Here is a 25,090-nt window from a genome sequence, read left to right on the forward strand (position 1 = left end):
AAACATTGTTGAGTCCAGTGCCTCATAGGGCCCTTTCAGAAGGGATGAGCCAGAAAGTTGGCTGGGCGTGTGTGATGGATGAAACACGTTTGGGTGGCATCCTTCAGGGCAGCGGACAGAATGGTGCCTGCAGCTGTAATGGAGTTTGTAGTCACAGTGCAGGGAGGGGAGATGTGCAGGTACTTTAAAATATTGCCCTTTGGGAGGGTTTGTAGTACAACAAGAGAGCTGGAATAACAGCTGTCCATCCTGCAGTGGTGTTGGGGGTGGGGCAGTGCTCACAGGCACGGACCCTGTATTTATAACCCCTTAGGTTGAAGTCAGAGGTTTGAATGGCTAGCAGAGTAATACAATTATTTTTTGTGATTGACTCTCAAAGGACTTTATAAAAACTACCTAACTAAGGCCATGTGCAATTATTGAAGTGTAGCCACCTGTGGGAAAGAAATGGTTGACAATGTAAGCTTTCTGGAATCTTCCAGCGCCACTAGGAATGGAAACCCCTAACACAAATAAACGCATCTTTTGAATGGGCGAGAGTGAATTCTTCATGGACATGGAGGTTGGCAAAAAAAACAACAACAACAACAACAATCTACTCGTTAGGAGAGAGCTGAGATTCCGGAGCTCATTATACTACACTAAGGCATCAGAGGCTGTAATCGCACCCACCCCCCAGAGGGTCCCTCTTAAGTGGTGACCTAAAAACAAATTCGCCAGTTGGCTGGAGCTTGCATCCTAAAGTTGCAGCAGAAGTGAATAAGCTTGACTGACTTCAGTCCCTGAAGGATTCTATCTGTAAATGCAGAAGTGGAAGCAAAACCATTTTTTATTAGTCTTAAAATGACCTTCATTTTAATAACTAGCCACAGTGTCAGAAGCATGGACCGGGGTCATTCCTTAGCTGTTAAGACCTAAAGCATCATGCAGGCGTTCCTATTTGTTTGATATTTTTTATTTGGATTCGTGTAAAGTGCCCATATTCTTGAATAATAAGGAAGGCAAGTTCTTATCATTTTCTCTGCATACTACTTAAAGTATTCAGAGTGTCTTCTTATTTAAAAACAAACAGGCCTGCAGACTTGATGCGTAGCATTTAAATAATCATATTAAAATTCAGACCCAGCCCCCACATTTCCCTGAGTGTTGTCAGTTTTATGAGAAACTGGAAACTCATGCTAAACAACCAAGAGTGTTCAGTATGCGGCTGCTGCCTTCCACCAAGGGTTGAATGGGTGCGGGGGCCAGTTCGCCATAGTGGGGACACTTACTTATTTTCCTGAATGGCTCTAATTTGGCAGTATTTTACCACTTGGTTTTAGCTTGTTGGAGCTCTTTGTACCATTACCCATTTGTTGCGTCTGTAGCACTAGATGAAACATTTGAAACCAGCAAAGGCGAATGCGATGCTTTGACATAGTGTCAGCTTTCGAAGATGTAGGCATGTAGATGCTTTTGAATTTGGAGGTAACTGGTCTGTTCCCATTCACAGGAAAAATACCGGGAAAGGACTTTTTAATGTACTCCATTTTTCCTCTCTCCTCTCCTTCTCGTCATCACTAAATACTATTTACTAAGCACTCACCCAGACATAGTGCTGTGCTGGGCAAGGGACAGGGCAAATGAAAAAGGTCCTGCGATTACTCCCCCAGGGATGAGCAGTCTATAACTCAGTATATTGAAACAGACACTGCATAGAGTATGGAGATAATAATTTTCCAGATGACAAATCAACCCGAATTATCGATTTACTTTAACCCGACATTCTTGTTTGAAAACAAACAAACAAAAACTACTTGCTCTTTGAATTGGAGATTCTGCTTTTGTCTCATGAACTCAAGAGATCATTAGAGAATGTTGAAATGTAGGTTGATTTGGGCATATGGGAATGGTTTGAACGGTGATGATATAGTTAAGTTTATTACAGATGTGAAGAAGGGCTTTGGAGCAACTGCCAGCCAAAGGGCAGCACTGTGAGTTGTAGAAGCAGGTTTGCAGAAGCACCTGGCATGTGGAGTGGCAGAAATTTCGACAGCCGGATGGGGGGCTGATGGCATTCATTGACTTTCCAATGAAGTCTGGGCTCATTTGATTCTGTGAATTCTGCATTGCAACATTTCAAATATTTATCCTCCATATTAAAAAAAAATGACTACAGATAACATATTACACACATTTCTTAGGTACCTTGATACAATTCTTTTGTAACTATTTCACTGAAAACTCTGTTTTGAGACATAATTTATTTCTGACTTTGGAGGACTTTTTGCTACTCGAAATGAATGTTCTGTAAACGAAGTCACAGATTTTATTATCTGAATTTTCCCTAAAGAGGCATTCTCTCCCTTCCTCTGCTTTCCTGCAAAGAGGAGCAGAGGCACTAAAATTTGGGGGGTACTTCTCTAAAATGAGGCAAAAGACAGCATAAGAAATCACGAAGTATTTATTGAGCTCTAAGGGAAAGCATCACATGTGTTTTGCTGTCATGGTCCCTCTTGCTATTTGTGTATCATTCTTAGGGTTAGAATGGAACTATTTTTAGTTTTCCTACTATTTAGCTCTTTGAGGCTGGTAATGTCAATTGAAGTTGTTGACTCAATTATAATCTGTAATTGCTGTTTGTATATTTTGTTTTGTTTTTTTGATGATTTTGAAACCAAGAGACATAGCAGTGTATTCACACTTGAATTTGTGCTTGCAAGAATGTTTTGCTGTGTGGCGGAGCTTATTTTGCTATTGCCGTCTAACAAATAATGGGGTAACTGTGTGTTTTGACCAGTGTATAAGTAAAGGTCAATTTCGTGCCTATGGTAATTAGCTTAGCTTATTCTAGACTTTTGGCTAAGTCTGGTAATTTCCTGTGAAAGAGTATGTTTAGCAGAAAAGGAATTCATTCTCAAGCACGGTGGTTTTTCCCCTCTGCATTGGAGACTGTTTAATTTCAAAAGTGATTTATCTCTCTCGTAAGCAAAAAAAAAAAAAAAAAGGCTGTGAAAAAAATGTCAATGTTAACCTTAAGGGTGGCAAATTATTTGACAGGGGTTGGGAAAAGGGCTACATGTTGGAGGAGAGATGCTCCAGTCATCAGGAACTGACAGATTTTAGAGAAGACTCATTTTTTGATGCTTCTGAAATAAAATCTGCAATAAAGCCTTGCAGCTTCAAGGGAGAAGGTATTTCTGGTTTTGGTAGCAAGATTAAACGTGACTTGAAAAAAACCTGTCTTTCAACCCCATACTTACCGTCTTGATTTTTTTTTTTCAGACCCCAACTGTAAACTTGAAGACAAGACTGAAGACGGAGAAGCAATAGACTGTAAGAAGAGGCCGGAAGACGGGGAGGAGCTAGAGGACGAAGCTGTGCACAGCTGTGACAGCTGCCTCCAGGTGTTCGAGTCACTGAGCGATATCACAGAACACAAGATTAATCAATGTCAGCTGACAGGTAAACAATACTTATCACTTCTTGTCTCCTTACACTGTTCTATTTCGGATTTTTTTTTTCCCCAGTTTGTTCCTTTCTCTTCTGTTGTCTTCCAGCTGTTTTATTCTTACACTTGAGTGCCTAGGTAAGCCTGGAAGTGCTTTGGAAAGACTTCTAAGATAATGGTTTATGGCAAATTCAGTGCCACAGTCATCCTTAGATTTTGAAGTGTACCTAGATTTTGATAGCTAATCGATATGTTTTCATTTCCTTTTTAAAAAGCTACAGCGATGTAGTCTTTCAAACTATGTAGATGGAGAACCTAACATGGGGTGGCTAAGATAACGTTTAAAAATGCCTTCTGAATATGTTTTCCCAGAAGTTTAGCACGCACGGATTTCATTTAGTTTAAACATCTCCTTAAGAAAACTTTTCCTCATCGGTCGCTCTTTGCTGAGTTTAGCGCCTTTTTTGCCCTGTAAAGCCTGATGCTTATTCATGAGTGTCACAGTGTTCAGTGCATGAGTTAACTTTTCCATCTCCCTCATTAGACTGGAAGCTCATGGGTGGCAGGAACTCTGTCTTATTCATCACCGTATTCTCTAAGCCTTGCACGGTGCCTGGCCCACAGAAAGTGCTCACTTAAGTCATGGGAACTATTCTCCCATATGTTTCATGGTAAAAATCAGATTTAAAATGGCAGGAAACAGGACGTGTTCAAGTTAATGGTTGGATAAAAGTAAAACTCGGTTACCAAATTTATACTCTCTTTAAAAATATATCCTACAGGAACATACTATATAAGGTTGGAGAGACATTTTATATAGACATCTCTTTTTATATTCATGTCATTTTTCTCTTATTATTTGATACTGACATTGCCCCGGTGTGTGTATGTGTTTGTAGATCTCTTTCTCTTATTTTCTTAGCACAAATCTTTCTTCAACTAACCATGTGTAGGAAATGTATTTATTAGACAAGTGGTTCTCCAACTGTTTTCCACAGAATGTTGATAATTTTGCAAGATTTTAATAGGTGTTCCATTTTAACCAGGTTTCCTGAACAGATTATTGTGGAAATATTGGATTAGATCCAATTAAATAGCCTTCTTTATTGAAGTGCACTGTTGCTTTTCAAAAAGGGATTGCAGTGAGCATGTTTATTAGACTCTTCTTTCTTTCAGAAAACCTATTATCATCTTTTTTGGAATATAAGTTTGAAAATCTATGAAGCTTATATAAACATTGACTGTGTACATATTTTTAGGGTTTCGATAACTTTTATTTTTACATAATTCCAAACTTTTAGAAAAATTGCAAAGATATTATATATATGTGACTCTCATTTACTGCTTATCTGATTCACACATTGTTTGTATTTTACCCTCTTTGCTCTGTCATTGTCTCATTAATTTTTTTCTTAGTCATTTGAGAGAAGGTTGGAGACTTCACACCCTTCTAAATATATCCTGTGTACTTCCTAAGAATAAATACATTCTCTTACGTGACTACAGCACACTTAAATCATAATGAGGGAAGTTCACATTTAACACAGAATACTGTTATCTAATCTACAACCAATATTTAAATTTCAACAGTTGTCCCAATAATGTCATTTAGAGGTTTTTGTTTGTTGCTTGCTTTTTCTCCTCTGGGATTCAGGATCATGCATAACTTTTAATTGTCATGTCTCTCTTTTCTCCTTTCACCTGAAATGATCTCATTTTTTGAGAGTAACTCCCAGCATTTTATAAAATGCCTATTGATAATTGGGTTTGTTTGATGTTTCCTTATGGTTATATTCAGCTTCTCTACTTCCATTGGGCTTCCCTGGTTGCTCAGACAGTAAAGAATCTGCCTGCAATGCAGGAGACCCAGGTTCAATCCCTGGAGAAGGCAATGACTATCCACTCCAATATTCTTGCTTGGAAAATTCCTGGACAAAGGAGCCTGGTGAAATACAGTCCATGGGGTTGCAGAGTCAGACAGGACTGAACAATTAAGATTCGGACATACTTCCATGGCAGGAATACCACCAAAGTGATGTTGGGCCCTTCTCAGTACATCAGGTCAGGAAGTATCTGATGTTGATTTTTACCAGTGTTGGTGGGGTTAACACTGAATACTTGTTTTAAGTGGTGGCTGCCAACTTTCTCCAGTATTCAAAAGATGTTTTCCCTTGGTAAATACAATAAGTAATTTGTGGGAAGATGCTTTTGGGCTTCCCAGGTAGCTAAGCTGGTAAAGAATTCACCTGCAATGCAGGAGAACCTGGTTCGATTCCTGGGTCAGGAAAATCCCCTGGAGAAGAGAATGGCTACCCACTCCAGTATTCTGGCCTGGAGAATTCCATGGACAGAGGAGCCTGGCAGGCTACAGTCCATGGAATTGCAAAGAGTCAGACACGACTGAGCAACTTTCACTTTGACACTATGTAAATATTTTCATTCTCATGAAATATCCACTTTAGCTTTATAATTTTTGTATTTATTTGTTGGCCTTTGACTACAATTTCTTATTCATTCATTGATTTTTGTGTTCATATCACCATGGGCATTTGGATTTTTATTGTATTTCATGGGTCATAATTCATTACTATCATTACTTGCTCAGATTCACTGAGATTTGGCCAGTAGTGGTCCCTTCAAACTAGATCCTGTGTCAGCTTAATATGTCTCTGTCTTTATTTGAGGATAGATTCAGTTTCTCCTTCACACAGATGCTCCAGGCTCCTCGTATTCTAGTCCTAATCAATATTCTGTCCAAGGAGCCCTGGTTCCTTTAAGAGGACTGAGGGATTTAGAAATCAAGATATGGGCACTATGTGTGCTCATTGATAAAGATGTATCATTGGTTATAAACCATCTCAGCAGATAGAATTAGGAAATATACATGTGTGTTTAGTATAATGGGCTTCCCAAGTGGTGCTAATGTTAAAGAACCCGCTTGCCAAAGCAGGAGACAACAAGAGACGTGGTTTCAATCCCTGGGTCGGGAAGATCCCCTGGAGGAAGGCATGACCACTCACTCCAATATTCTTGCTTGGAAGATCCCATGAATAAGAGGAGCCTGGTGGGCTACAGTCCATAGGGTTGCAAAGAGTCAGACATGACTGAAGTGACTTAGCGTTTAGTATAATACCTGTATAATATAGCTTATAAAAATGTACATGTATACAAATATATACACATATTTGTATTTTTCTCTCTCTAATAAGAACCACGTTTCTACTGATACCCATCATTTTAATCTAGCACTAGTGGAACATCCCAATCTTTTTTCTCACCATGTTTGTTACTACCTTCTCGAGTAGTGAGTCACCTAGTTTCCATTATCCTCAATATATGTACTCAAACTGCTGAGTCTAGAACACACAGTAAGTAGTTTCAAAATTGCTTACTCATATCATCAGGATAAGCAGGCCAACTGACTAGAGTTTAATAGTTGTTTATAGTTATTAATGCTATAATTTATAATGTAACATTTATGTCGAGTGAAATTTATAAGTCCTCAGGGTACCATTTGATAAATTTTGATAAAATACATATAGCCGTGTGACCCATATCCCTCTTAAGATAATTTCCTAGAAATTTCTCTTCTCTTGACCCTTTTCCAATCAGTAATGCTCCAGCAAAAGTAACTACCTTTTAAGCTTTTAACTGCAGGTTGGTTTTGCCTATTCTAGAACTGCTAATAAGTACACACAGTATGTACTCTTATTTTGTGTCTGGCTTCTTTTGTTCAGCATGCTATCTGCAAGATTCATTCTTGTTGTATGTATGAGAAGTCTGTTCTTTTTAATTGCTGTGTAGTATTCCATCATATGAATGTATCATCATTTGTTTTCCATTCTCCTATTGGTAGACGTTTTGGTTATTTTAAGTTTTTGGTTATCATAAATAAAGTTGTTCAGTGAACCTTCCTATACAGGTCTTTTTTGTGGACATATGTTTTATTTCTCTTGAGTTAAGTAGGAGTAGAATTGCTGGGTCAACAGGTAGGGTATATTTAACTATATGAAAAACTTCTAAATCTTTATCACAAGTGGTTGCACCGTTTTACACTTTTCACTGGCAATGTCTGAGAGTTCAAGTTGTGTGTCCTTGATGACATTTGTTTTGCTTGCCTTTTCAAGTTAAGCTTTCTGTTGGGTGTGTATAGGTATTCTTTGTGGATTTATTTGCATTTTCTAACTCATGTACACTCAATTGACTTCATTTAGTGCATTTTCTCCTCAGAATGCATAATTTTTGGAAAATCCCATTAAGTGCACAGCTAATATGATTCTATTTTCAGTGGAATAGCTTTAAAGGGAAGCTCTCCTTATGTGGAATCAACACTAACATTAGGGTGAAGACATGGGAATTCAACTGATATGGCCAATTTAAACTATGCCAGCAAGAAATCTTACCTTAGGTGAGAATAGTGTCTCTCTCGTGTGAAAGATTAAATTTAAAATTCAATATTAAAAAAGAAAAGCCTTCAGATTCTATTTAGTGTTTACCTTTTATTGAGTTCCTACCATGGAATTATCTTTATGTCCAGCTCTATGATATAGAATAGAAGCAAAAAATTATTCCTGAATAACTTTATATATTGTATGCACGTAATATATTTCTTTATATATTATACAACTTTAATGTCAGTGCAGAAAATGCTGATTTTTTAGTACATGGTATGGTGAAGATAACACCTATGGGTTAAAAATTCTTATTCTTCAAAAATCTCAAACCCTAATAAAATATTTGGTTTGTTTTAATCTTAAGCTTTCTAAAATCTTAGAATCCTAGTCTATGCTCACATCATTTTATCCCACAACATTTTAAACAAAGGAAGGAAAACAGACGCGTATGTGTGGTTTAATGAAATATTTCAGAAGAGGTAAAGCTGATGGGCCTTGGTCCTGTTTATTGATGTTCAGGGTGATTTCTTAGGGAGGGTGGTAGATTGATGAGGAAAAAGCAGAAATGGAAGATCAGGGAGAGAACAAAAGGGTGAGGAACAAAATTAGGAATGATTTACATTTGTTTAAAGTGTTAGAGTTCAAACTTGAGTTGACTAAGGGTACACTTCAGTCTGTGCTCAACTCAAGTTTGAACGCTAACACTTTCAGTTCAGGTCAGTTGGGGTCGCAAAGAGTCGGACACGACTGAGCGACTGAACCGAACTGAACTGAAAGTGTTTAGAGTTCAAACTTGAGTTGAGTTGACTAAGGGTACCCTTCAGTCTGGGCTTCCCAAGTGACACTACTAGTAAAGAATCTGCCTGCCAATGCAGGAGACATTAAAGATGCGGGTTTGATCCCTGGGTTGGGAAGATTCCCTGGAGGAGGGCGTGGCTCTCTACTCCAGTACTCTCACCTGGAGAATTCCATGGACAGAGGAGCCTGGCAGGCAACAGTCCATGGGGTCACCAAGAGTCAGACACAACTGAAGGAACGCAGCACACATGCCCTTCAATCTAATCTGGAAGAGATTAAAGACACTGGCAGCATTTTAATTAAAAAGTAATATGGTGCTTTTACCTTCTTCCTTGATTAAAACCTTTTACTCTAAGTTAGGAAGTCCTACTCTTCCTAATGTAGTTTCCTGATGCTTGAGTTAACTCTTGGTGCTTTTTCTTTTTTCTAGAGAACAGAATGTTAGTCTAGTATTTGGGGTTTTTTTTTTTCCCTTTAATTTTACTCTTTTCTTTTTTACTTTTTTTTTCTTTTAATGTCATGTAGTCTCATTTGTATCTTTGTTAGTTTTCCTTTGATTTCTATCCTTATTTCAAGACTCTTCATTTCCTTGTTGTCTTTGTACATCCCCTCTTTTTTTCTTTCTGGCTGTGTTATAGTCTTTTGCTGTCTTCTCAGCTTTCTTCTTTACTCCTTTTGGCTTCCCTTCTATTAATCTTGAAGTCTTTACTTACGTGTGTGGTCACATCCATCTAGATCAGAGCCTGAAATCTTTTTGGTGAACAGTTTGTATGAAGAAGGAGAGGACACTTGAAGTGTATAGGAGAGTTAGCTATCGAGTAGTATTGGGAGAGAAAAGCCTTAAAACCTGCTGATTTGCACAATAACAGAAAGCAGAGGTGTTCTGTGGTCTGACAGCTATGGGAGTCAGTCAGGGTAGTTTCACCCTGAACTGGGAGAAACCCTACCATGAGGTTCCCATCCTGAACTGAGTGCTTGTGGTAACTTGAGATCAGTTCTTTGGTGACTCTCCTCCCCAAGGGGGAGCCTGCCAAGGTGAAAACTGACTCACTCCAAACTGAAAGTTTTGAAAGCCTGGTACAGTCTTGCCAAGTGAGCCTGGATTAGACCTGGCCTTGGGAGACGAAGGTCAGATATGGACCAGGATGATCCATTTTAGACTCAGGTTTGAAAGTCAGCTCAGGGATCAGTTATGCCCCAGGTCAGTTCATGAGTAGGCACCCGTGGCCTGGACTGAACTCACAGACAGTAGACCAGCAACGGTGCAGAGATCTCGGGGATCACACACACAGTTCATGCGGTTCATCATTGAGGGGGATTCTGGAAGGTGAGTGCCGTTCTGGACAAGCATCTGACCCAGGAAGCGGCAGAGCAGTCCCTTAGGATAATGAGGGACAGGATGGCCTTCTTTTTTGTCTCCCAAGGCAATTGCCCTCTAGTCTGCCATCCAAGATGTGCAAATAAATCTTATCTCATCCCTGCTTGAAGGTAAAGGGGGAAAGGTGGAAAAATTAAATCCTGCTCTTCAGCTGTAGCAGTAGTTGGAAACCAGCTGTCTCGCCCCAGCCATGCTCTGTTTTTCCTGGAGGCTGGGGAGGGAGGGGAATCGACACTAATGCTGTTGGGACTCTCTGATGCAGAAGACAGATTATCAAAATATGTATTTAAAGAAGGAAAAGCACAGAGAACCTCTCATTTTCCTAATCCACAAACCCTATCATTTCTTGCCAATTCCCTCAGGGGGTAAGGAGGGCTGGAAGCCAGAGAGGTCTCATCACACTTCTCAACAAAGATTTAATAGCAGGGTGCTGGGGGCGGGGGGAAGGCTGAGATTATGGAGACTTTATTATGCTTACAAAACTGAGTAAGAACCAGCATTGTAAATCGTCAGAACTAAGCTACACTTAACAGGATAAATGTGTAAAGTGCATTTGGTAATACTGTACGCTTGTTGTTCCGAGTCATTTTTCTCTCCTCTCCTACTAATTGGCAAACTTGAGTTGTCTGTGAAGTGTTCTTTCACATCATTAATGTGAATGGCCTGGGTGCAAATGCAGAAAAGCTAAACAGCGCTGTGTTAGTTCTGAACCCTCTGGCCCCCCATGCTGTTGGTGAGAGGGGTAGGTGGAGGTTTGTGCGGCTGCAAGGTTGTTGTAGTTTTGGAGAACATATTTGTAGATTACATTTATTAACCCTAACCAGACTTGTGAGTCCTTTACCAATTGGTATTGCACAGGTTCACAGTTTTGAGGAAAAGTAACTGAACCAATGATTGGACACCACGTCTGTATAAAAGAGCATGTTCACTTAATTTGATTTTAAGAGTTATGAGGCTTCTTGGAAGCTTCACATAGATTTTGTGAACTGAAGACTTTTAGACATCTGGGTTATTTTTTGTTTTTTTTTTTTTAACTAAAAGATTTAAAGAAAAAGTGAAAGTGATTGAACATGTGTTATATAGTTGTGGGATATTAAATACCAGTTGGTTTCACTTGACAATCGAGGACTCTTACAGCAAGTTCAGTTGACACTGGAAATAAGGAAAAGGAACGTTTTATGGAATGAAACATAGCTTTCACAGAAGCATATTGAAACTGCTTTTAGAACTTCGTTTTGCTGTTTTCCTTTTCAGAACATTAGTTGAAATAAATTACATGAAATAAATGTGATATTTTAACACTTTATCTTATATTAATTAGGCTTAAGGCATTATACCTTTGGTTTGCACATTTCTACATTGATTTCTTTATTAATTCATTATTCATGCTTTGCTGTTGTTCATTATATATTAATTAATTATCTATTTATGTATTAATTAGGCTTAAGGCATTGTATATTTTATTTTCCTATTATCCTCTGTTTTGATCAATTTCTTGTTTCCTACCCAAAATATTTCCTTAGTGATTTTTAGGCTACTTCATTTTTCAGATCCTCCTAAGTCCCCCAGATGCAATTTGTGGCCTCTACATATTGGGTTTCCATGGTGGCTCAGATGGTAAAGAATCTGCCTACAATGCAGAAGACACGGGTTTGATTCTTGGGTTGGGAAGATCCCCTGGAGAAGGGAATGGCAACCCACTCCAGTATTCTTGCCTGGAGAATCCCATGGACAGAGGAGTCTGGCAGGCTATAGTCCATGAGGTGGCAAAGAGTCAGACATGACTCAGCAATTAACACTTTTCACATTTCCCAACCCCTTCTCCACATGCTTCTTATTTTTCAGACCAGAAGTTTCCAATATTTTTTGATTAAACATATATAGGATACATCTTCAAAATATGTATTTATCAATATATTACATAGATACATGTAAGATACAACACTCAAAACAATAGAAATTGAAAAATAAGGTGAAGATGAAATAGATTTTAAAAATAAATGTCTGTTGTTTTGAAGTTCTGATACAGATTCATTTATTTTAATGGTTGTGAGAGCTAATAGAGCTATCTCAGAAAACTACAAAGAGAAAACATATGTTATTACACTTCTCGCTGAGGTTCATAATTATCAATGGTGTCTATCAGCCCATATTTCAGATAGCTTTTCTGATCATCTCAATTTTGTTTTGCCAACTTTGGGCCACATCTGATTAAATTGTTTCTATTAATATCTTCTCCCTCTTCATTCAGTGGCTGACAAAGAGCTTTTACCGGGAGTGGAAAGGCTAGACTCGCCATTTTCTTGTTGATGGCTTGTGCTCACCTATTAACATCCTGCAGTTTCCTTGCAGAAACCTTTAAAAATCACGTGTCAAAATTTGAGGATTCTGTGTGAATTAGATGAGTTCACGCTAAACGAGGTGATCAGCAAGCCTGTTTCCCTGGGCACAGGACCTCATGCTATTTTGAGATGTGGGGACGGAGTGGAAGAGCAAGGGCACCTAGGATGACAGGAGTACTGTTTGTCATCTTACTCTCAGGATGTTGTTCCTGGGTGGCTATTTATGGCCCATGTCTCTTCTGATTGTTGCTAAAATATTCAGGCTATCTTTTCTATCCTAGGATGTATACCCTGTATTTGAGAGACTACTGTTCTTGACTGCCATTGACCTCATCATGTGAAAAACAGCTCACCAAGTCTCTTCTCCTCTCAGTTTCAGAGAAAGTGGTATGGCTGAGTATGTCAGTTTCTTGGTCTAGCAAGACCATGACCTAAGTTCCTCTACGCATTTATCAGAAATAAAACAATTGTCCACAATTGGTTCCAACCTTGAACTATTGGTTGAGTGAGCTCCTTTTTCTGGTTTTGGAGGAGTCGGTTGCTATAAACCTTTGTTATTTTCATATTGGTTGTGCTGCAGCAAAACTTTGATATTAGTACATCACCTATTGTCCTTTTCTTGATATATTTGTGAAATTCTCTACCAAAACATGGATGTAAAATAATCATTTTCAGATCCATTATTGTCTCAATGCTTTTGAATACTTTGGGGCATTGTAATTGAGGTTTATGAGAGGCCTGTATGGATGAGGTATATTTTTTCACTGTGAGTGATGAGTTATTATATGTATTAAAACTAAATAGCTGGAATGTTGAATGGGTAGTATCAGAATATTTCCACATATTTTTGATGTGCATTTTAAAATTAGGTGCTTTTATTGTCAGCCTGTTTTAATAATTTGTGAATCACCAGAAAGCTACTGATTATCAATGGAAAGTTCCTAAAGGATGAAATCTCCTAGAAATAGAAAATAAATGGGTGAATTCACTATATTTTTTTCAAGTAAGACCTAAGTGGAGAGTATTCTGTATTAGCTGTAACTGTATTTGCAAATTACCTGCTCCTTGATTAATCTGAGGTTTTTGAAATTAGCATTTTGAAATGAGTAGAACTCAAGAAGTGAATTAGCATTATTTGTCTGTGTATTAAAAATGTTACCTTTGGATGTCTTGTGGAACCACAGCTGTTTTAGAGAAATGGTCTGGCCTTAGTTGTATAATTGATAATGAACATATTATCATCCAATTCTGTGGTTTCAGGATTTATTTGCCAAAAAATTGTAAATAAAATGTTAAGAACACAAGCCATGGGAGAATATCTTCAAGAATTTCCACCGTGTCCTTGATGGTCATTGATGGTAATTAAAGCTGTCAGTTTGTCCCTGTGGAGAAGTGTAAAGATTATAAATGAAGGGCTGTATTTGGGATGTGGAAACAGTGGGGCCTCTTTTGTGGGGAAGATGAATTAAAAGAGACCAACTATTTGCTCGGCCCCTGTGCAGCCATTCAGTGTGTCTTGTAAGCAGGGCTGTGTTTAGCTATTCGGATACAGTCATGTGCACACAAGAGCTCTGCCACATGTAGCCTGTTCTCAAACGTGAAGTTCAACGTGATAAAACCCGGAGGTTGAATTTTTGCAGTTTTGCATGACTGCAATTTTTTTTTTTTAACATTACTGTACTTAAGATGCTTGTGACCAATATCTGCTTCCTTTATAAGATAGTGAATTGATAAGAAAAGTAGACTGTTTCCCCATCCTTTCTCTTTGTGTGAAGTCTATGTCTGGGTCTCCCGTCTTTGGGGAATGGCAGGGATGTCACAGGAATCTGTGACCTCTTAATAGGGCCTTAGGAGGGTAAGGCAGGAATCATGGTACACTGTGCCTCAGGGCTTAGTTCCTTTAAACTTCAAGGAATTGGATGGAACTCTTCACTCCTCCTTTCTTTCAGCTGTACCTTCAGGGGAAATTGATCGATTAGAGGTGATTATTCCACAAACTCTGAACCCTTCTCCCCTCTTTGTTCCAACTGGAGCTCTTCGAAGTTTAAAGGGATTGTGTCTCCAGGGTGAATTGTAGAATGAATTTAAGTAGATTATTGGGTAGAATTCTTTGAACACACATTAAAAGTGCTAAAACATATATTTGGAACAGAAGGAAATATGTGGAGAAAAAGGATAAAGTAACATTTGTTTCAAAATAATTATAATGTAATTATATGGGATATTTTTGAGCAAATGATTAGTTGTTAGAATGTAGAATCATAATAGTGCCTCAAACCAAGAAAATAATAGAGTCAACAAATGGACAGTTGTGTAAAATCTGGATGGTAAGACCCTAAGAGGACCAAAGACAACCATTAGTGCCTAGGTTTATATATGTCCTCCGTTAAGCACAGCAAGCTTCTACTAACTGATGACTTTTAGTTTTTTCTATTAACTAATAACTTCTTTGTTTAACAAAAAAAAATGATCTATGTCTAATTTACTTTTTGCATGTGTGATGTATTTACCTTATCAGCACTGTGGACCTTATTTGAGTTATGTGTAATACCACATCAATTTAATTTTTCCCCCTTTAACACAATCTAATTTCTAGACTCTTACCTACCCACAGAGCAGTATTAGCTCCCCCTGGTGACTAAATAAAAGTGTAGACAAGGATGATTGCGGTGACGAGCTTCATTAACTTTAAATTGCATAATTAGTATTAGGATGTATACAGTTGGCAAGTACACTGAACTATTTTCAAAAGAAAAATTCCAGTTAGTCTTGAGAAATGTCCATTTTCATGGAAGTTTATTTATATGATGAAGGCTGGTCTGTCTTATGGGGCTTTCCTGGAGTTCTGTCCATTTTAATGACACCACCGCTCATGGTTTCTGATATGGGAGGTGTTAGAACACAGAGCAGATATTCAGATCGTCTGTAAACGGGGAACTGAACAGAGACACAAACAATGAAAGTAAGAGCAGCTACCAATTTGCCTATCTCTACCATTCTTACAAAATAACCTTTCTATAGAAAAGTTTATCATTGTTAAATTTAAAAGTTGCATCCCATGGATGGACCTAGAGAATGTTGTATAGAGTGAAATAAGTCAGAAAGAGAAAAACAAATATCATATATTAACACACATATTGGGAATCTAGAACAATGGTAGAGATGATCTCATTTGCAAAGCAGCAGTAGAGACCCAGATATAGAGAACAAATGTATGGATACCAAGGGGGGATGGAGAGGGTGGGATGAGTTGGCAGATTGGGATTGACATGTACACACTGCTCATACTATATATAAAAGCGGTAACTAATGACAACCTACTATACAGCACAGGAAACTCTACCCAGTGCTCTGTGGTGACTTAAATGGGAAGGAAATCCAAAAAAGAGGGAATATATGTATATGTATGGCTGATTCATTTTGCTGTACAGCAGCAAGTAACACAACATTGTGAAGCAACTGTACTCCAATAAAAATTAATTAAAAAAATTTTTTTAAATAAAGAGTAAATCAAAGCTGCCTTTATTAAAAAAAAAAAGTTGTTTCCATATCTTGGCTATCGTGAATAACTCTGCAATGAACGTAGAAGAGCGGCTATTTCTGCAAGATCCCAATATCAGATCCTTTGGTTGTAAACTCACATATAAGCTGAGTAACTTCTGGGGTTCTCATGCACAGCATTGTAGTTATAGATAATTATGCTCTAATTTATACTTGACGGTTACTGATAGAGTAGATCTTAAGTGTTCTCATCACAACAAAGAAATGGTAATTATGTGAGGTGATAGGAATGTTAACCAGACCTACCGTGGTAATCGTTTTGCAATATGTAAGTGTGTCAAGTCATCACAAACTTATACACCGTTATATATCAATTCTATCTCAGTAAAGCTGGAAAAAATAAAATTTGGGGGGCTAAAGGCACTGTTACACATTCAAATACTAAGGTGTAATTTTTTGTTGCCAACTCAAGAAAACATGTTTCCAATTTAATTTATCAGTTATTTAAAGTGTATATTTGTATTACTTGGATTGCTTTCCAACTTAATTCTTATAGTTTAATTTCTCAGAAATTCCTCCTCATAATTACCAGTTTGACAGACTTTTGAGAATGCTTTTGTGATCCCTTTGAAAAGAAACTTGTCAAGTCTGTCATATACTTACCACAGTCCACCCTCTGTGTCCTCAGATTCTGCATCTTTAATTCAACCACCGTCTTCAGATTCAACCAATCCATAGATTGAAAATATTCAGTAGAAAAAACTCCAGAAAGTTACAAAGAGCAAAACTTGAATTTGCCTTCTACTCTGGCAACTGTTTACATATAATTTAGATTATTTACATAGAATTTACACGGTATCACATATTATAAATTATCTAGAGATGATTTAAAGTATAAACATGATAAGCTGAGGTTATGTGCAAATATTAGGGACTCAAGCATACATGGATTTTGGTATCTTCTGGGGTGTTCCTTAGAATCAATCCCCCAAGGATACCCAGGGATGATTGTATTTCTTACATGTAATTTTATTTACTATGAAAAAGTATTTGCTTTACACCAGTGTTTTATGTTGATTTTCAGAAAGCAGTGTCTGTGACTGTTAAGTTCTGGTTTAATATTTTACGTTAAATATTATATATTATTATGCATTAGGAAGGGAAGACTTAAAATTTTATCTGAGAGCTAATATTTGACTTATTCTTTTGCTCCTCCTATTCTTCATCTCCCTGTAATTAGTACCTCCCCCTCCTCCATCATATTTTTTTGTTTGTTTGTTTGTTTGTTTCTTTTTCTTTTCTTCCTTTTCCAAGGCCTTATTTTTAGGGTAGGAGCCACATCTCTCTATTACGAGAAAGGGTATAATCTTCTAAACTCAATCACTTCTTAGTATCACCTTCTTCAGCATGTGGAAACCTAAGTGAAACTTCTTTTGGAGTTATTGATATCATTTTGTCATTTGGCCTGAAGTGATGGTCTGGTTATCAAGTAGCACAGCTGAACACAGCCCCTCTTCCTTACCTTGGCTTTTTTCTCCCTCCTTCCATTATTTCTGTTACTTCCTTCCTCAAGCAGATGGTCTGCCCTTTGCAGTTCATTTGTCGCAGTGCCTTGCAAAAAAGCAAAGGGCCATGCTTTGCCTAAACTTGTGCTGGTGGTCACTCAGAGGTGACCTCATGATGAAACAGTGATAACTTTCCTCTTGTGAATATCAGCTTAAAACTGACATGTGTTTATTAATATAGATGTTATTACATTGATTAGATACTGCAGTTGGGCTTAGTACAATGAAAAGTATATGTCTCCATTCCTTTTTACACTAAAAATACCATGCAGAGATAGTGAAATGACTAGCATCTGGCTATAGTTTTTCCCTACACACTACTGTGCATTTGGGACTTGCCAGGTGGCATTGATGGTAAAGAACCCGCCTGCCAATGTAGGAGACATTAAGAGATATGAGTTTAACCTCTGAGCCCAGAAGATCACCTGGAGGAGGGCATGGCAACCCACTTTGGTATTCTTATCTGGAGAATTCCGAGGACAGAGGAACCTGGCAAGCTAAAGTCCATAGCTGTTGCAAAGAGTTGGACACTGTTGAAGCAACTTAGCATGCAACATGCTATGCATTTGTCAGCAGTTCAATTCAATAAACATTTATCAAGTTTCTACTATTTGTCAAATACCTACTGGATATGCAAGGCCCAGAATATTCTGGGAGAAAAAAATGGTTGAGGGTGGGTCTCTGAGTGTAACCTGGACTCAGGTATGGCTTCCTGAAGTATGTGATGCCTTCAGTGGTGAGAGAGTTCTCTAGTGAAGACAGGTGAGAAGGGGCATTGCAGGCAGACAAAAGGGAAAGAAAAATAGGAAAGAGAGGCAAAACAGTGTAGGATCTTCTGGGGCAATGTCAAGGGAGAGGAAAGTACAAGATTGGGAAGTAGTGAGAGAATATGAATGTATTAGTCAGCTAGAGGATTCACTTCTAATTCCAACCACGGGGCTACTGACTAGAGATGTGGGCCTAGTCACCACACCACATGGGCCTCTCTGTAGGGTTGCCTCCTTCCTGGCAGCTAGCTTTCTCCAGAACAAGTTAAGTAAGAGGAAGAAGGAGAGATTAAGAGGAAAAGGTATGGAAAACAGGAGGCAGGGCAACGGAAGCTGCAGTGTCTCTTATGGCCTAATCTTGGAAGTGACATTTCTTCTGCTGTATTCTATTACTGGTCACACAGACCACCCTGGTATGATATGAGAAGGAATTACACAAAAGCATGAATGCCAGGAGGTGGGGTTCACTGGAGGCCATTTTGAAAGCTGGTTAGTACAATGAACCAGAAAGGGAAGGTGGGTCTGGCCATGGCAGGGCCACTCTAGGAAGTTAAATTTGATCCTTTGCTTTGTGCTTTTCCAAGTGCTCTGAGGAACCTCACAGGTATATATCATCCAGGGAGGCATGGAGGTAGGGAGTAGAGTTATCACGGCTCTTCCATTGCTTGAAACCAGAACAGCTCAGGCAGGAATTGTTTTATATAAGGGAGGTTTTATATAATGGAGATTCAAGTAAGGTTTCATTTTTGTATTGAGATTAGAAGCTTAAGAATATTTGACAATTACTGTTTTAGGCAGTGAATAGCCATCGAAGGTTTTGCGTGGTGCGGGGAGGGCGGGAAATGCATGCTCAGATTGGACTGCCTGTGGGCCTATAGATTTAACAGGGAAAATAGGGGGCGAGCCGAAGGTTTCCAAACAGGCCGCTCTTGCAGTGGCACTAGTCTAGTAAGAGCAGATGGGGCCAAAACCAATGCCGTGGTCATAGGAGTAGAGTGGAGGACCAAATTCATATACCCTATTTAGAGGGTAAAATCATTCAGATGTAAAGATTGATGCATTTTGCTGCATAAGAGGAATGAAAAGATTAGAATAAGCCCCAGGTCTCTGGTGCATTGAGTGGCCATCACCTGATACCAGGAATGAGAAGGAAGCAGGATTGGAAGTTAGGATAGTAAATTCACTTTTGTTCCTGTTAAATTTGAGATACTCTCCTGGCTTAAATTGTTTGAAACAGCAGTTTTTTACATAGGCCAGAGCCCAGAGGTAGACTTTAGGCCACTTACACGCTTTCTGTTTCCTTGAGTCCTGGTTTAGTTTTCTCTTTGTCAGTTACCTAAGTTTCTCCCTCAGCTTGCTCCCATTTTTGAAACACTGTTTCTGATCTGGAATTTCCCCCTTGGTTCCAATAATGGACAACCCTCTTCCTCAGGTTGGTTATTTCATACATGTTGGCTGCAGAGTGTAAAACCCCTTGTAGCTGGGGGTGTTACAGCAGGTGGAAATGACCCCTTGAAAAAACAAAGGTGCTTCCCTGGTGGCTCAGATGGTAAAACATCTGCCTGCAATGCAGGTTCGAACCCTGGATCAGGAAGGTCCCCTGGAGAAGGGAATGGCTACCCACTCCAGTATTCTTGCCTGGGAAATCCCATGGACAGAGGAGCCTGGTGGGCTAGAAACGTCTGAAAAGTGGAAGGTTGTTTAGTGTTCTTTTCTCTCAAGATGAGGAGTTTTGACATCTGAGGTTTTGTGGAATCCAGCAAATGGATGCTAAGAAGGATGCTCTGTTCTTACAGGATTAGAGCAGTGAGTTTTCCTTTTTAAAAATGTATACTAAGTGATAGTCATTCAGTCATGTCATAGTCTTTGCGACCCCGTGAACTGTAGCCTGCCAGGCTCCTCTGCCCATGGAATTCTCCAGGCAAGAATACTGAAGTGGGTAGCCATTCCCTTCTCCAGGGGATCTTCCTGACCCAGGAACTGAACACTTGTCTCCTGCATTGCAAGCAGATTCTTTACCATCTGAGAAGTCAGGGAAGCCCAGCATATATATACTAAGGTCCATCTCTATAGGAAATATTATTCCTTAGGAATTATTTGTTATGCCCACCAGCACCCACCTGATACCCCGCCTCCCGAAAGCAATTTCCAAATAGATTTAAGTTTATTCTTTTTTTTTTTTTCTTGGAATCTGTGACCGTCCTGTGAATCTTAACAGGTTGCTTTATGGCTGATTTTCAGTTATAGTTCCCATCACCTTCCTTAATATTATTTTCATTAACAAACTCCATTAACTTAAAAAAAAATCAATGTAATCATTTGGTAGTAATTAATTCCTACCAAACTTTGAAAGGAAAAATGAATTAACAAAACTTCTGAAATCTTAAAATAGGTAAAAAGAGCTGTGTCAATATCAGTGTGTAATGTACAGCGTGCTGGGCTCTGGCAGTTGGCTGCCCCACACGCCCTTCCCAGTTGTTCCCAGACTAGCTGTGTGGTCTTCAGTAGATGACTTAAATGTTTAATCGAAAATGCCCTTATGTGTAACGTAGGGCAATCATAAAAAGGTAATAATATTGCCAGTCTTGTAGGATTGTGGTGACTAAATGAGTTGATAGGTGTGTCATTCTAGTAAGGTGCTTGGTACACAGTGGATGCTTACAGGGGGTAATGATTCCTTTAAAGATATGTCACATGATTTAGATTCCAGAGTTGAATATCTTCCAAAAACCTGAGAGGTTTCAGAAGAGTTAGTGGGACTTAATCCCTGGTAATGTCTTAAATTCTACCCCTTTTAAAATTCAAAAGAGACTCATGTATGATTGATGCTAGAGACAATGAGGTGAGGGGGTAAATAAGGATTAATTTAATTAAGCAAACTCATCACCATTCTAGTAAGACCTTAATGTTCAGATTTGTATGAAAGAGAGATCATCCCTGATGGCTCAACAGATAAAGAATCTGCCTGTAATGCAGGAGATGTGGGTTCGATCCCTGGGTCGGAAAGATCTCCTGGAGGAGGGCATGGCAACCCACTCCAGTATTCTTGCCTGGTAAATCCCATGGACAGAGAAGCCTGGTGGGCTACAGTCCACAGGCTTGCAAAGAGTCGGACACAACTGAAGTGACTCAGCATGCTTGCACGCATTCTAACTTCATTATATATAAAATACTAAAAATTAAGACCCTGACATAAGTTTTTGGCCTGAACTCTGGTGTGTGTAAGTGTAACAAAGATAGCTGTATTCATGCAGTGGATATCATGTTATCTTCATAGTTTATTTAGTCAGTGTCACAGAATTTTCCCCTTCATTTTTTAGAATGTTTTAAAAAATTCTCCCTGGTTTTGTGGATTAGCTCAAAACTTGTAAAATATTAATATTAGTTTAGTGCAATTAAAAATATTCATACCTCCCTGTTAGCAGGCATGCATAAGCACCATGAGATTGGTCTGGCAGTAATAGAGGCTCCGATGATAAATGGTTTGGAAAATCATCTGGTCTAAGTGAATTCATTTAAATGTGGGAGATTTATACTTTTGTTTTCTAGGGGAAAAGAGCCTAGAGAAATGCATTTGTGCAACAAGTGACCATAAAGACAATTGGCTATTTTTGGAGGGCTGCTGCTGCTGCTGCTAAGTTGCGTCAGTCGTGTCCGACTCTGTGCAACCCCATAGATGGCAGCCTACCAGGCTCCACCGTCCCTGGGATTCTCCAGGCAAGAACACTGGAGTGGGTTACCATTTCCTTCTCCAGTGCATGAAAGTGAAAAGTGAAAGTGAAGTCACTTAGTCGTGTCCCACTCTTCGTGAACCCATGGACTGCAGCCCCCCAGGCTCCTCCGTCCATGGGATTCTCCAGGCAAAAAAGTACTGGAGTGGGTTGCAGGGCATCAGCCATTAAAGATAGGAGTTGGGCTTCCCAGGTGGTAAAGAACTTGGCTGCCAAGCAGGAGATGCAGGTTTGATCCCTGGGTCAGGAAGACCTTCTGGAGAAGGAAATGGCAACCCACTCCAGTACTCTTGCTGGGAAATCCCATGGACAGAGGAGCCTAGCCTGGTGAGTATAGTCTATGGAGTCACAGAGTCAGATATGACTTCGTGACTAAACAACACAACAAACCATTAAAGCAACGTACTTAGCGTGGACACATTTGTATTAGCGAGTCTTTACTGTGTTCCCATCTTCTGCTGCGTGTTGTGAGGACACAAAGAAATGTGAATCTGTATTTGTTTTTGCAAAGGGTCTTACGGGGCACTTGGTGAACAAAACACACATACCTAAAAATGTAATCTTGTTGTGGCACTGTATTGTAAAATGGCTAATATAAGTGATAAGCTCTATGAATGTCCAAAAAAGGGAATGGAAAGTGTGTAGAGGAGCTGGCAGGGGAGGCCTTGTGGAAAATGCCCGAGGTGACCTCCACCTGAGAGACCATGATGAAGTGAACAGAATGGGGTGGGGGGAAGAAACTAAGGCAAGATGGTGCATCCTAGGTAGAGAATTGCTGATGGAGAAAAAAAGACTCTGAGTTAAAATTTTGATATCTCATCCAGAAAATAATTTCATTGGACAGAGGAGCCTGATGGGCTACAGTCCAGCGGGTGGCAAAGACTCGGACGTGACTGAGCAACTAAGCGCGTGCACACACACACAGACACACACACACACAAGCACTGTGTCACAGGAAGTCACACACTCAAGAGTATTCAAGAGTTCAAAGCGAGGCCCAGTGCCTGTAAAAATGCTGTGCTGTGCTTAGTCGCTCAGTCCTGTCCCACTCTTTGTGACCCCATGGACTGTGGCCCGCCAGGCTCCTCTGTCCATAGGGGTTCTCCAGGCAAGAATACTGGAGTGGGTTGCCCTGCCCTCCTTCAGGGGATCTTCCCAACCCAGGGATCAAACACAGGTCTCCTGAATTGCAGGTGGATTTTTTACCATCTGAGCCACTAGGAATACCCAAGAACACTGGAGTGGGTAGCCTGTCATTTCTCCAGGGGAACTTCCTGACCCAGGATTGAACCACGGTCTCCTCCCTTGCAGGAGGATTTTTTACCAGCTCAGCTATCCTGGAAGCCCAAAAGTGCTGTGAAATGAAAGTTGCTCAGTTGTGTCCGACTCTTTGCTACTCCACTGACTATACAGTCCATGGAATTCTCCAGGCCAGTATACTGGACTGGGTAGTCATTACCTTCTCCAGGGGATTTTTCCAACCCAGGGATTGAACCCAGGTTTCCAGCATTGCAGGCAGGTTCTTTACCAGCTGAGCCACCAGGGAAGCCCAAAACTGCTGTCAGTCAGTTCAGTTCAGTCGCTCAGTCGTGTCCGACTCTTTGTGACCCCATGGACTGCAGCACGCCAGGCCTCCCTGTCCATCACCAACTCCCAGAGTTTACCCAAATTCATGTCCATTGAGTCGGTGATGCCATCCAACCATCTCATCCTCTGTCGTCCCCTTCTCCTCCTGCCCTCAGTTTTTCCCAGCATCAGGGTCTTTTCCAACGAATCAGTTCTTTGCATCAGGTGGCCAAAGTATTGGAGTTTCAGCTTCAACATCAGTCCTTCCAATGAACACCCAGGACTGATCTCCCTTAGGATGGACTGGTTGGATCTCCTTACAGTCCAAGGGTCTCTCAAAAGTCTCCTCCAACACCACAGTTCAAAAGCATCAATTCTTCGGTGCTCAGCTTTCTTTATAGTCCAACTCTCACATCCATACATGACTACTTGAAAAAACCTAGTCTTGACTAGACGGACCTTTGTTGGCAAAATAATGTCTCTGCTTTTTAATATGCTATCTAGGTTGGTCATAACCTTCCTTCCAAAGAACAAGTGTCTTTTAATTTCATGGCTGCAGTCACTATATGCAGTGATTTTGGAGCCCCCCAAAATAAAGTCAGCCACTGTTTCCACTGTTTCCCCATCTATTTGCCATGAAGTGATGGGACCAGATGCCACGATCTTAGTTTTCTGAATGTAGGTGTGCACAAAATAAGGAACCAGGAGGGTAGTTACTAACAAGGAAAAAAAATCCATGTCCACATTAGGTTGTTTTATGAGTAGCTTGAACAGAATCAAGTAGGTAGAATCCGTGAACACCTGAAAAGTGAGTACTCCTCTGAAAGAAACTAACCCACATGGACTACCATGGAAAATTTCTTTAGTCATTAGAAATATATTGGGCCTGTCTCCACAACCCTACATTTGATAGTAGTATCTTTTGCCCAGTGCTTTTGTTGAAAGGTCGTGAAGTGTCTTCAGACTTAATTTTCTTTTAAGTTTTATTCTTATTATGCTATGAGCCTTTGGTGCTTATCGAATGTAAATTTTCTCCAGTGAAGGAAGAAATTACTATCACAGCTATTAATAGTTTAATGAAAAGTCTTATTGCTTCTTTAAATTTATATTTTCATGGTGATTGACAATCACTAATTAGTTAATCCTCTGCCTGTGCTCATGAGGCAGGTCAATATTATCTCCTCTAGAAAATGAGAAGATTGAGAAATCAGGATCTTCAGTGATTTTCTCAACCACCAATTTCTGTATTGACATGGCAAAAAGAAATTGAGCTTACTTCTAAACATTTTTATTTTACTTAACAAAATATACAGAATGATTGACCACCCAAGGTATCCTTTTTCTCTTTAGTGTGCAATTAACAAGCCATTTATATCAAGTAGGAGTTTGGGTCCCAAATGTAGATGGGGTCACGAGGCTTAGGTGTCTAAAATTGAAAGTAGAGTTCTGATAAATTTGTAAGTTTTCTAAATATGTGGGCTTCCCAGGTGGCTCAAATGGTAAAGAATCTGCCTGCAATGCAGGAGACCTGGTTTGATTCCTGGGTTGAGAAAATCCCCTGGAGAAATGAATGGTTACCCACTCCAGTATTCTTGCCTGGGAAATCCCATGGACACAG

General features: G+C 39.5%; 1 protein-coding gene across 6 annotated transcripts in view; it reads left to right on the forward strand.

Annotated features, from left to right (window-relative positions):
• The window catches only part of ZNF521 (zinc finger protein 521), an 865,909-nt gene that overhangs the window by 586,855 nt on the left and 253,964 nt on the right, over positions 1-25,090 (forward strand). For all 6 annotated transcript variants that reach the window (XM_081562746.1, XM_081562747.1, XM_081562743.1 and 3 more), the window contains one exon: positions 3,265-3,444. In XM_081562746.1, the coding sequence (XP_081418872.1) occupies positions 3,265-3,444 (180 nt within the window). The remainder of the gene's footprint in view (positions 1-3,264; positions 3,445-25,090) is intronic.

Source organism: Giraffa tippelskirchi, chromosome 14 (assembly GCF_054371585.1).
Source record: "Giraffa tippelskirchi isolate mGirTip1 chromosome 14, T2T-mGirTip1v1.2.pri, whole genome shotgun sequence".
NCBI classification, from domain to species: domain Eukaryota; kingdom Metazoa; phylum Chordata; class Mammalia; order Artiodactyla; family Giraffidae; genus Giraffa; species Giraffa tippelskirchi.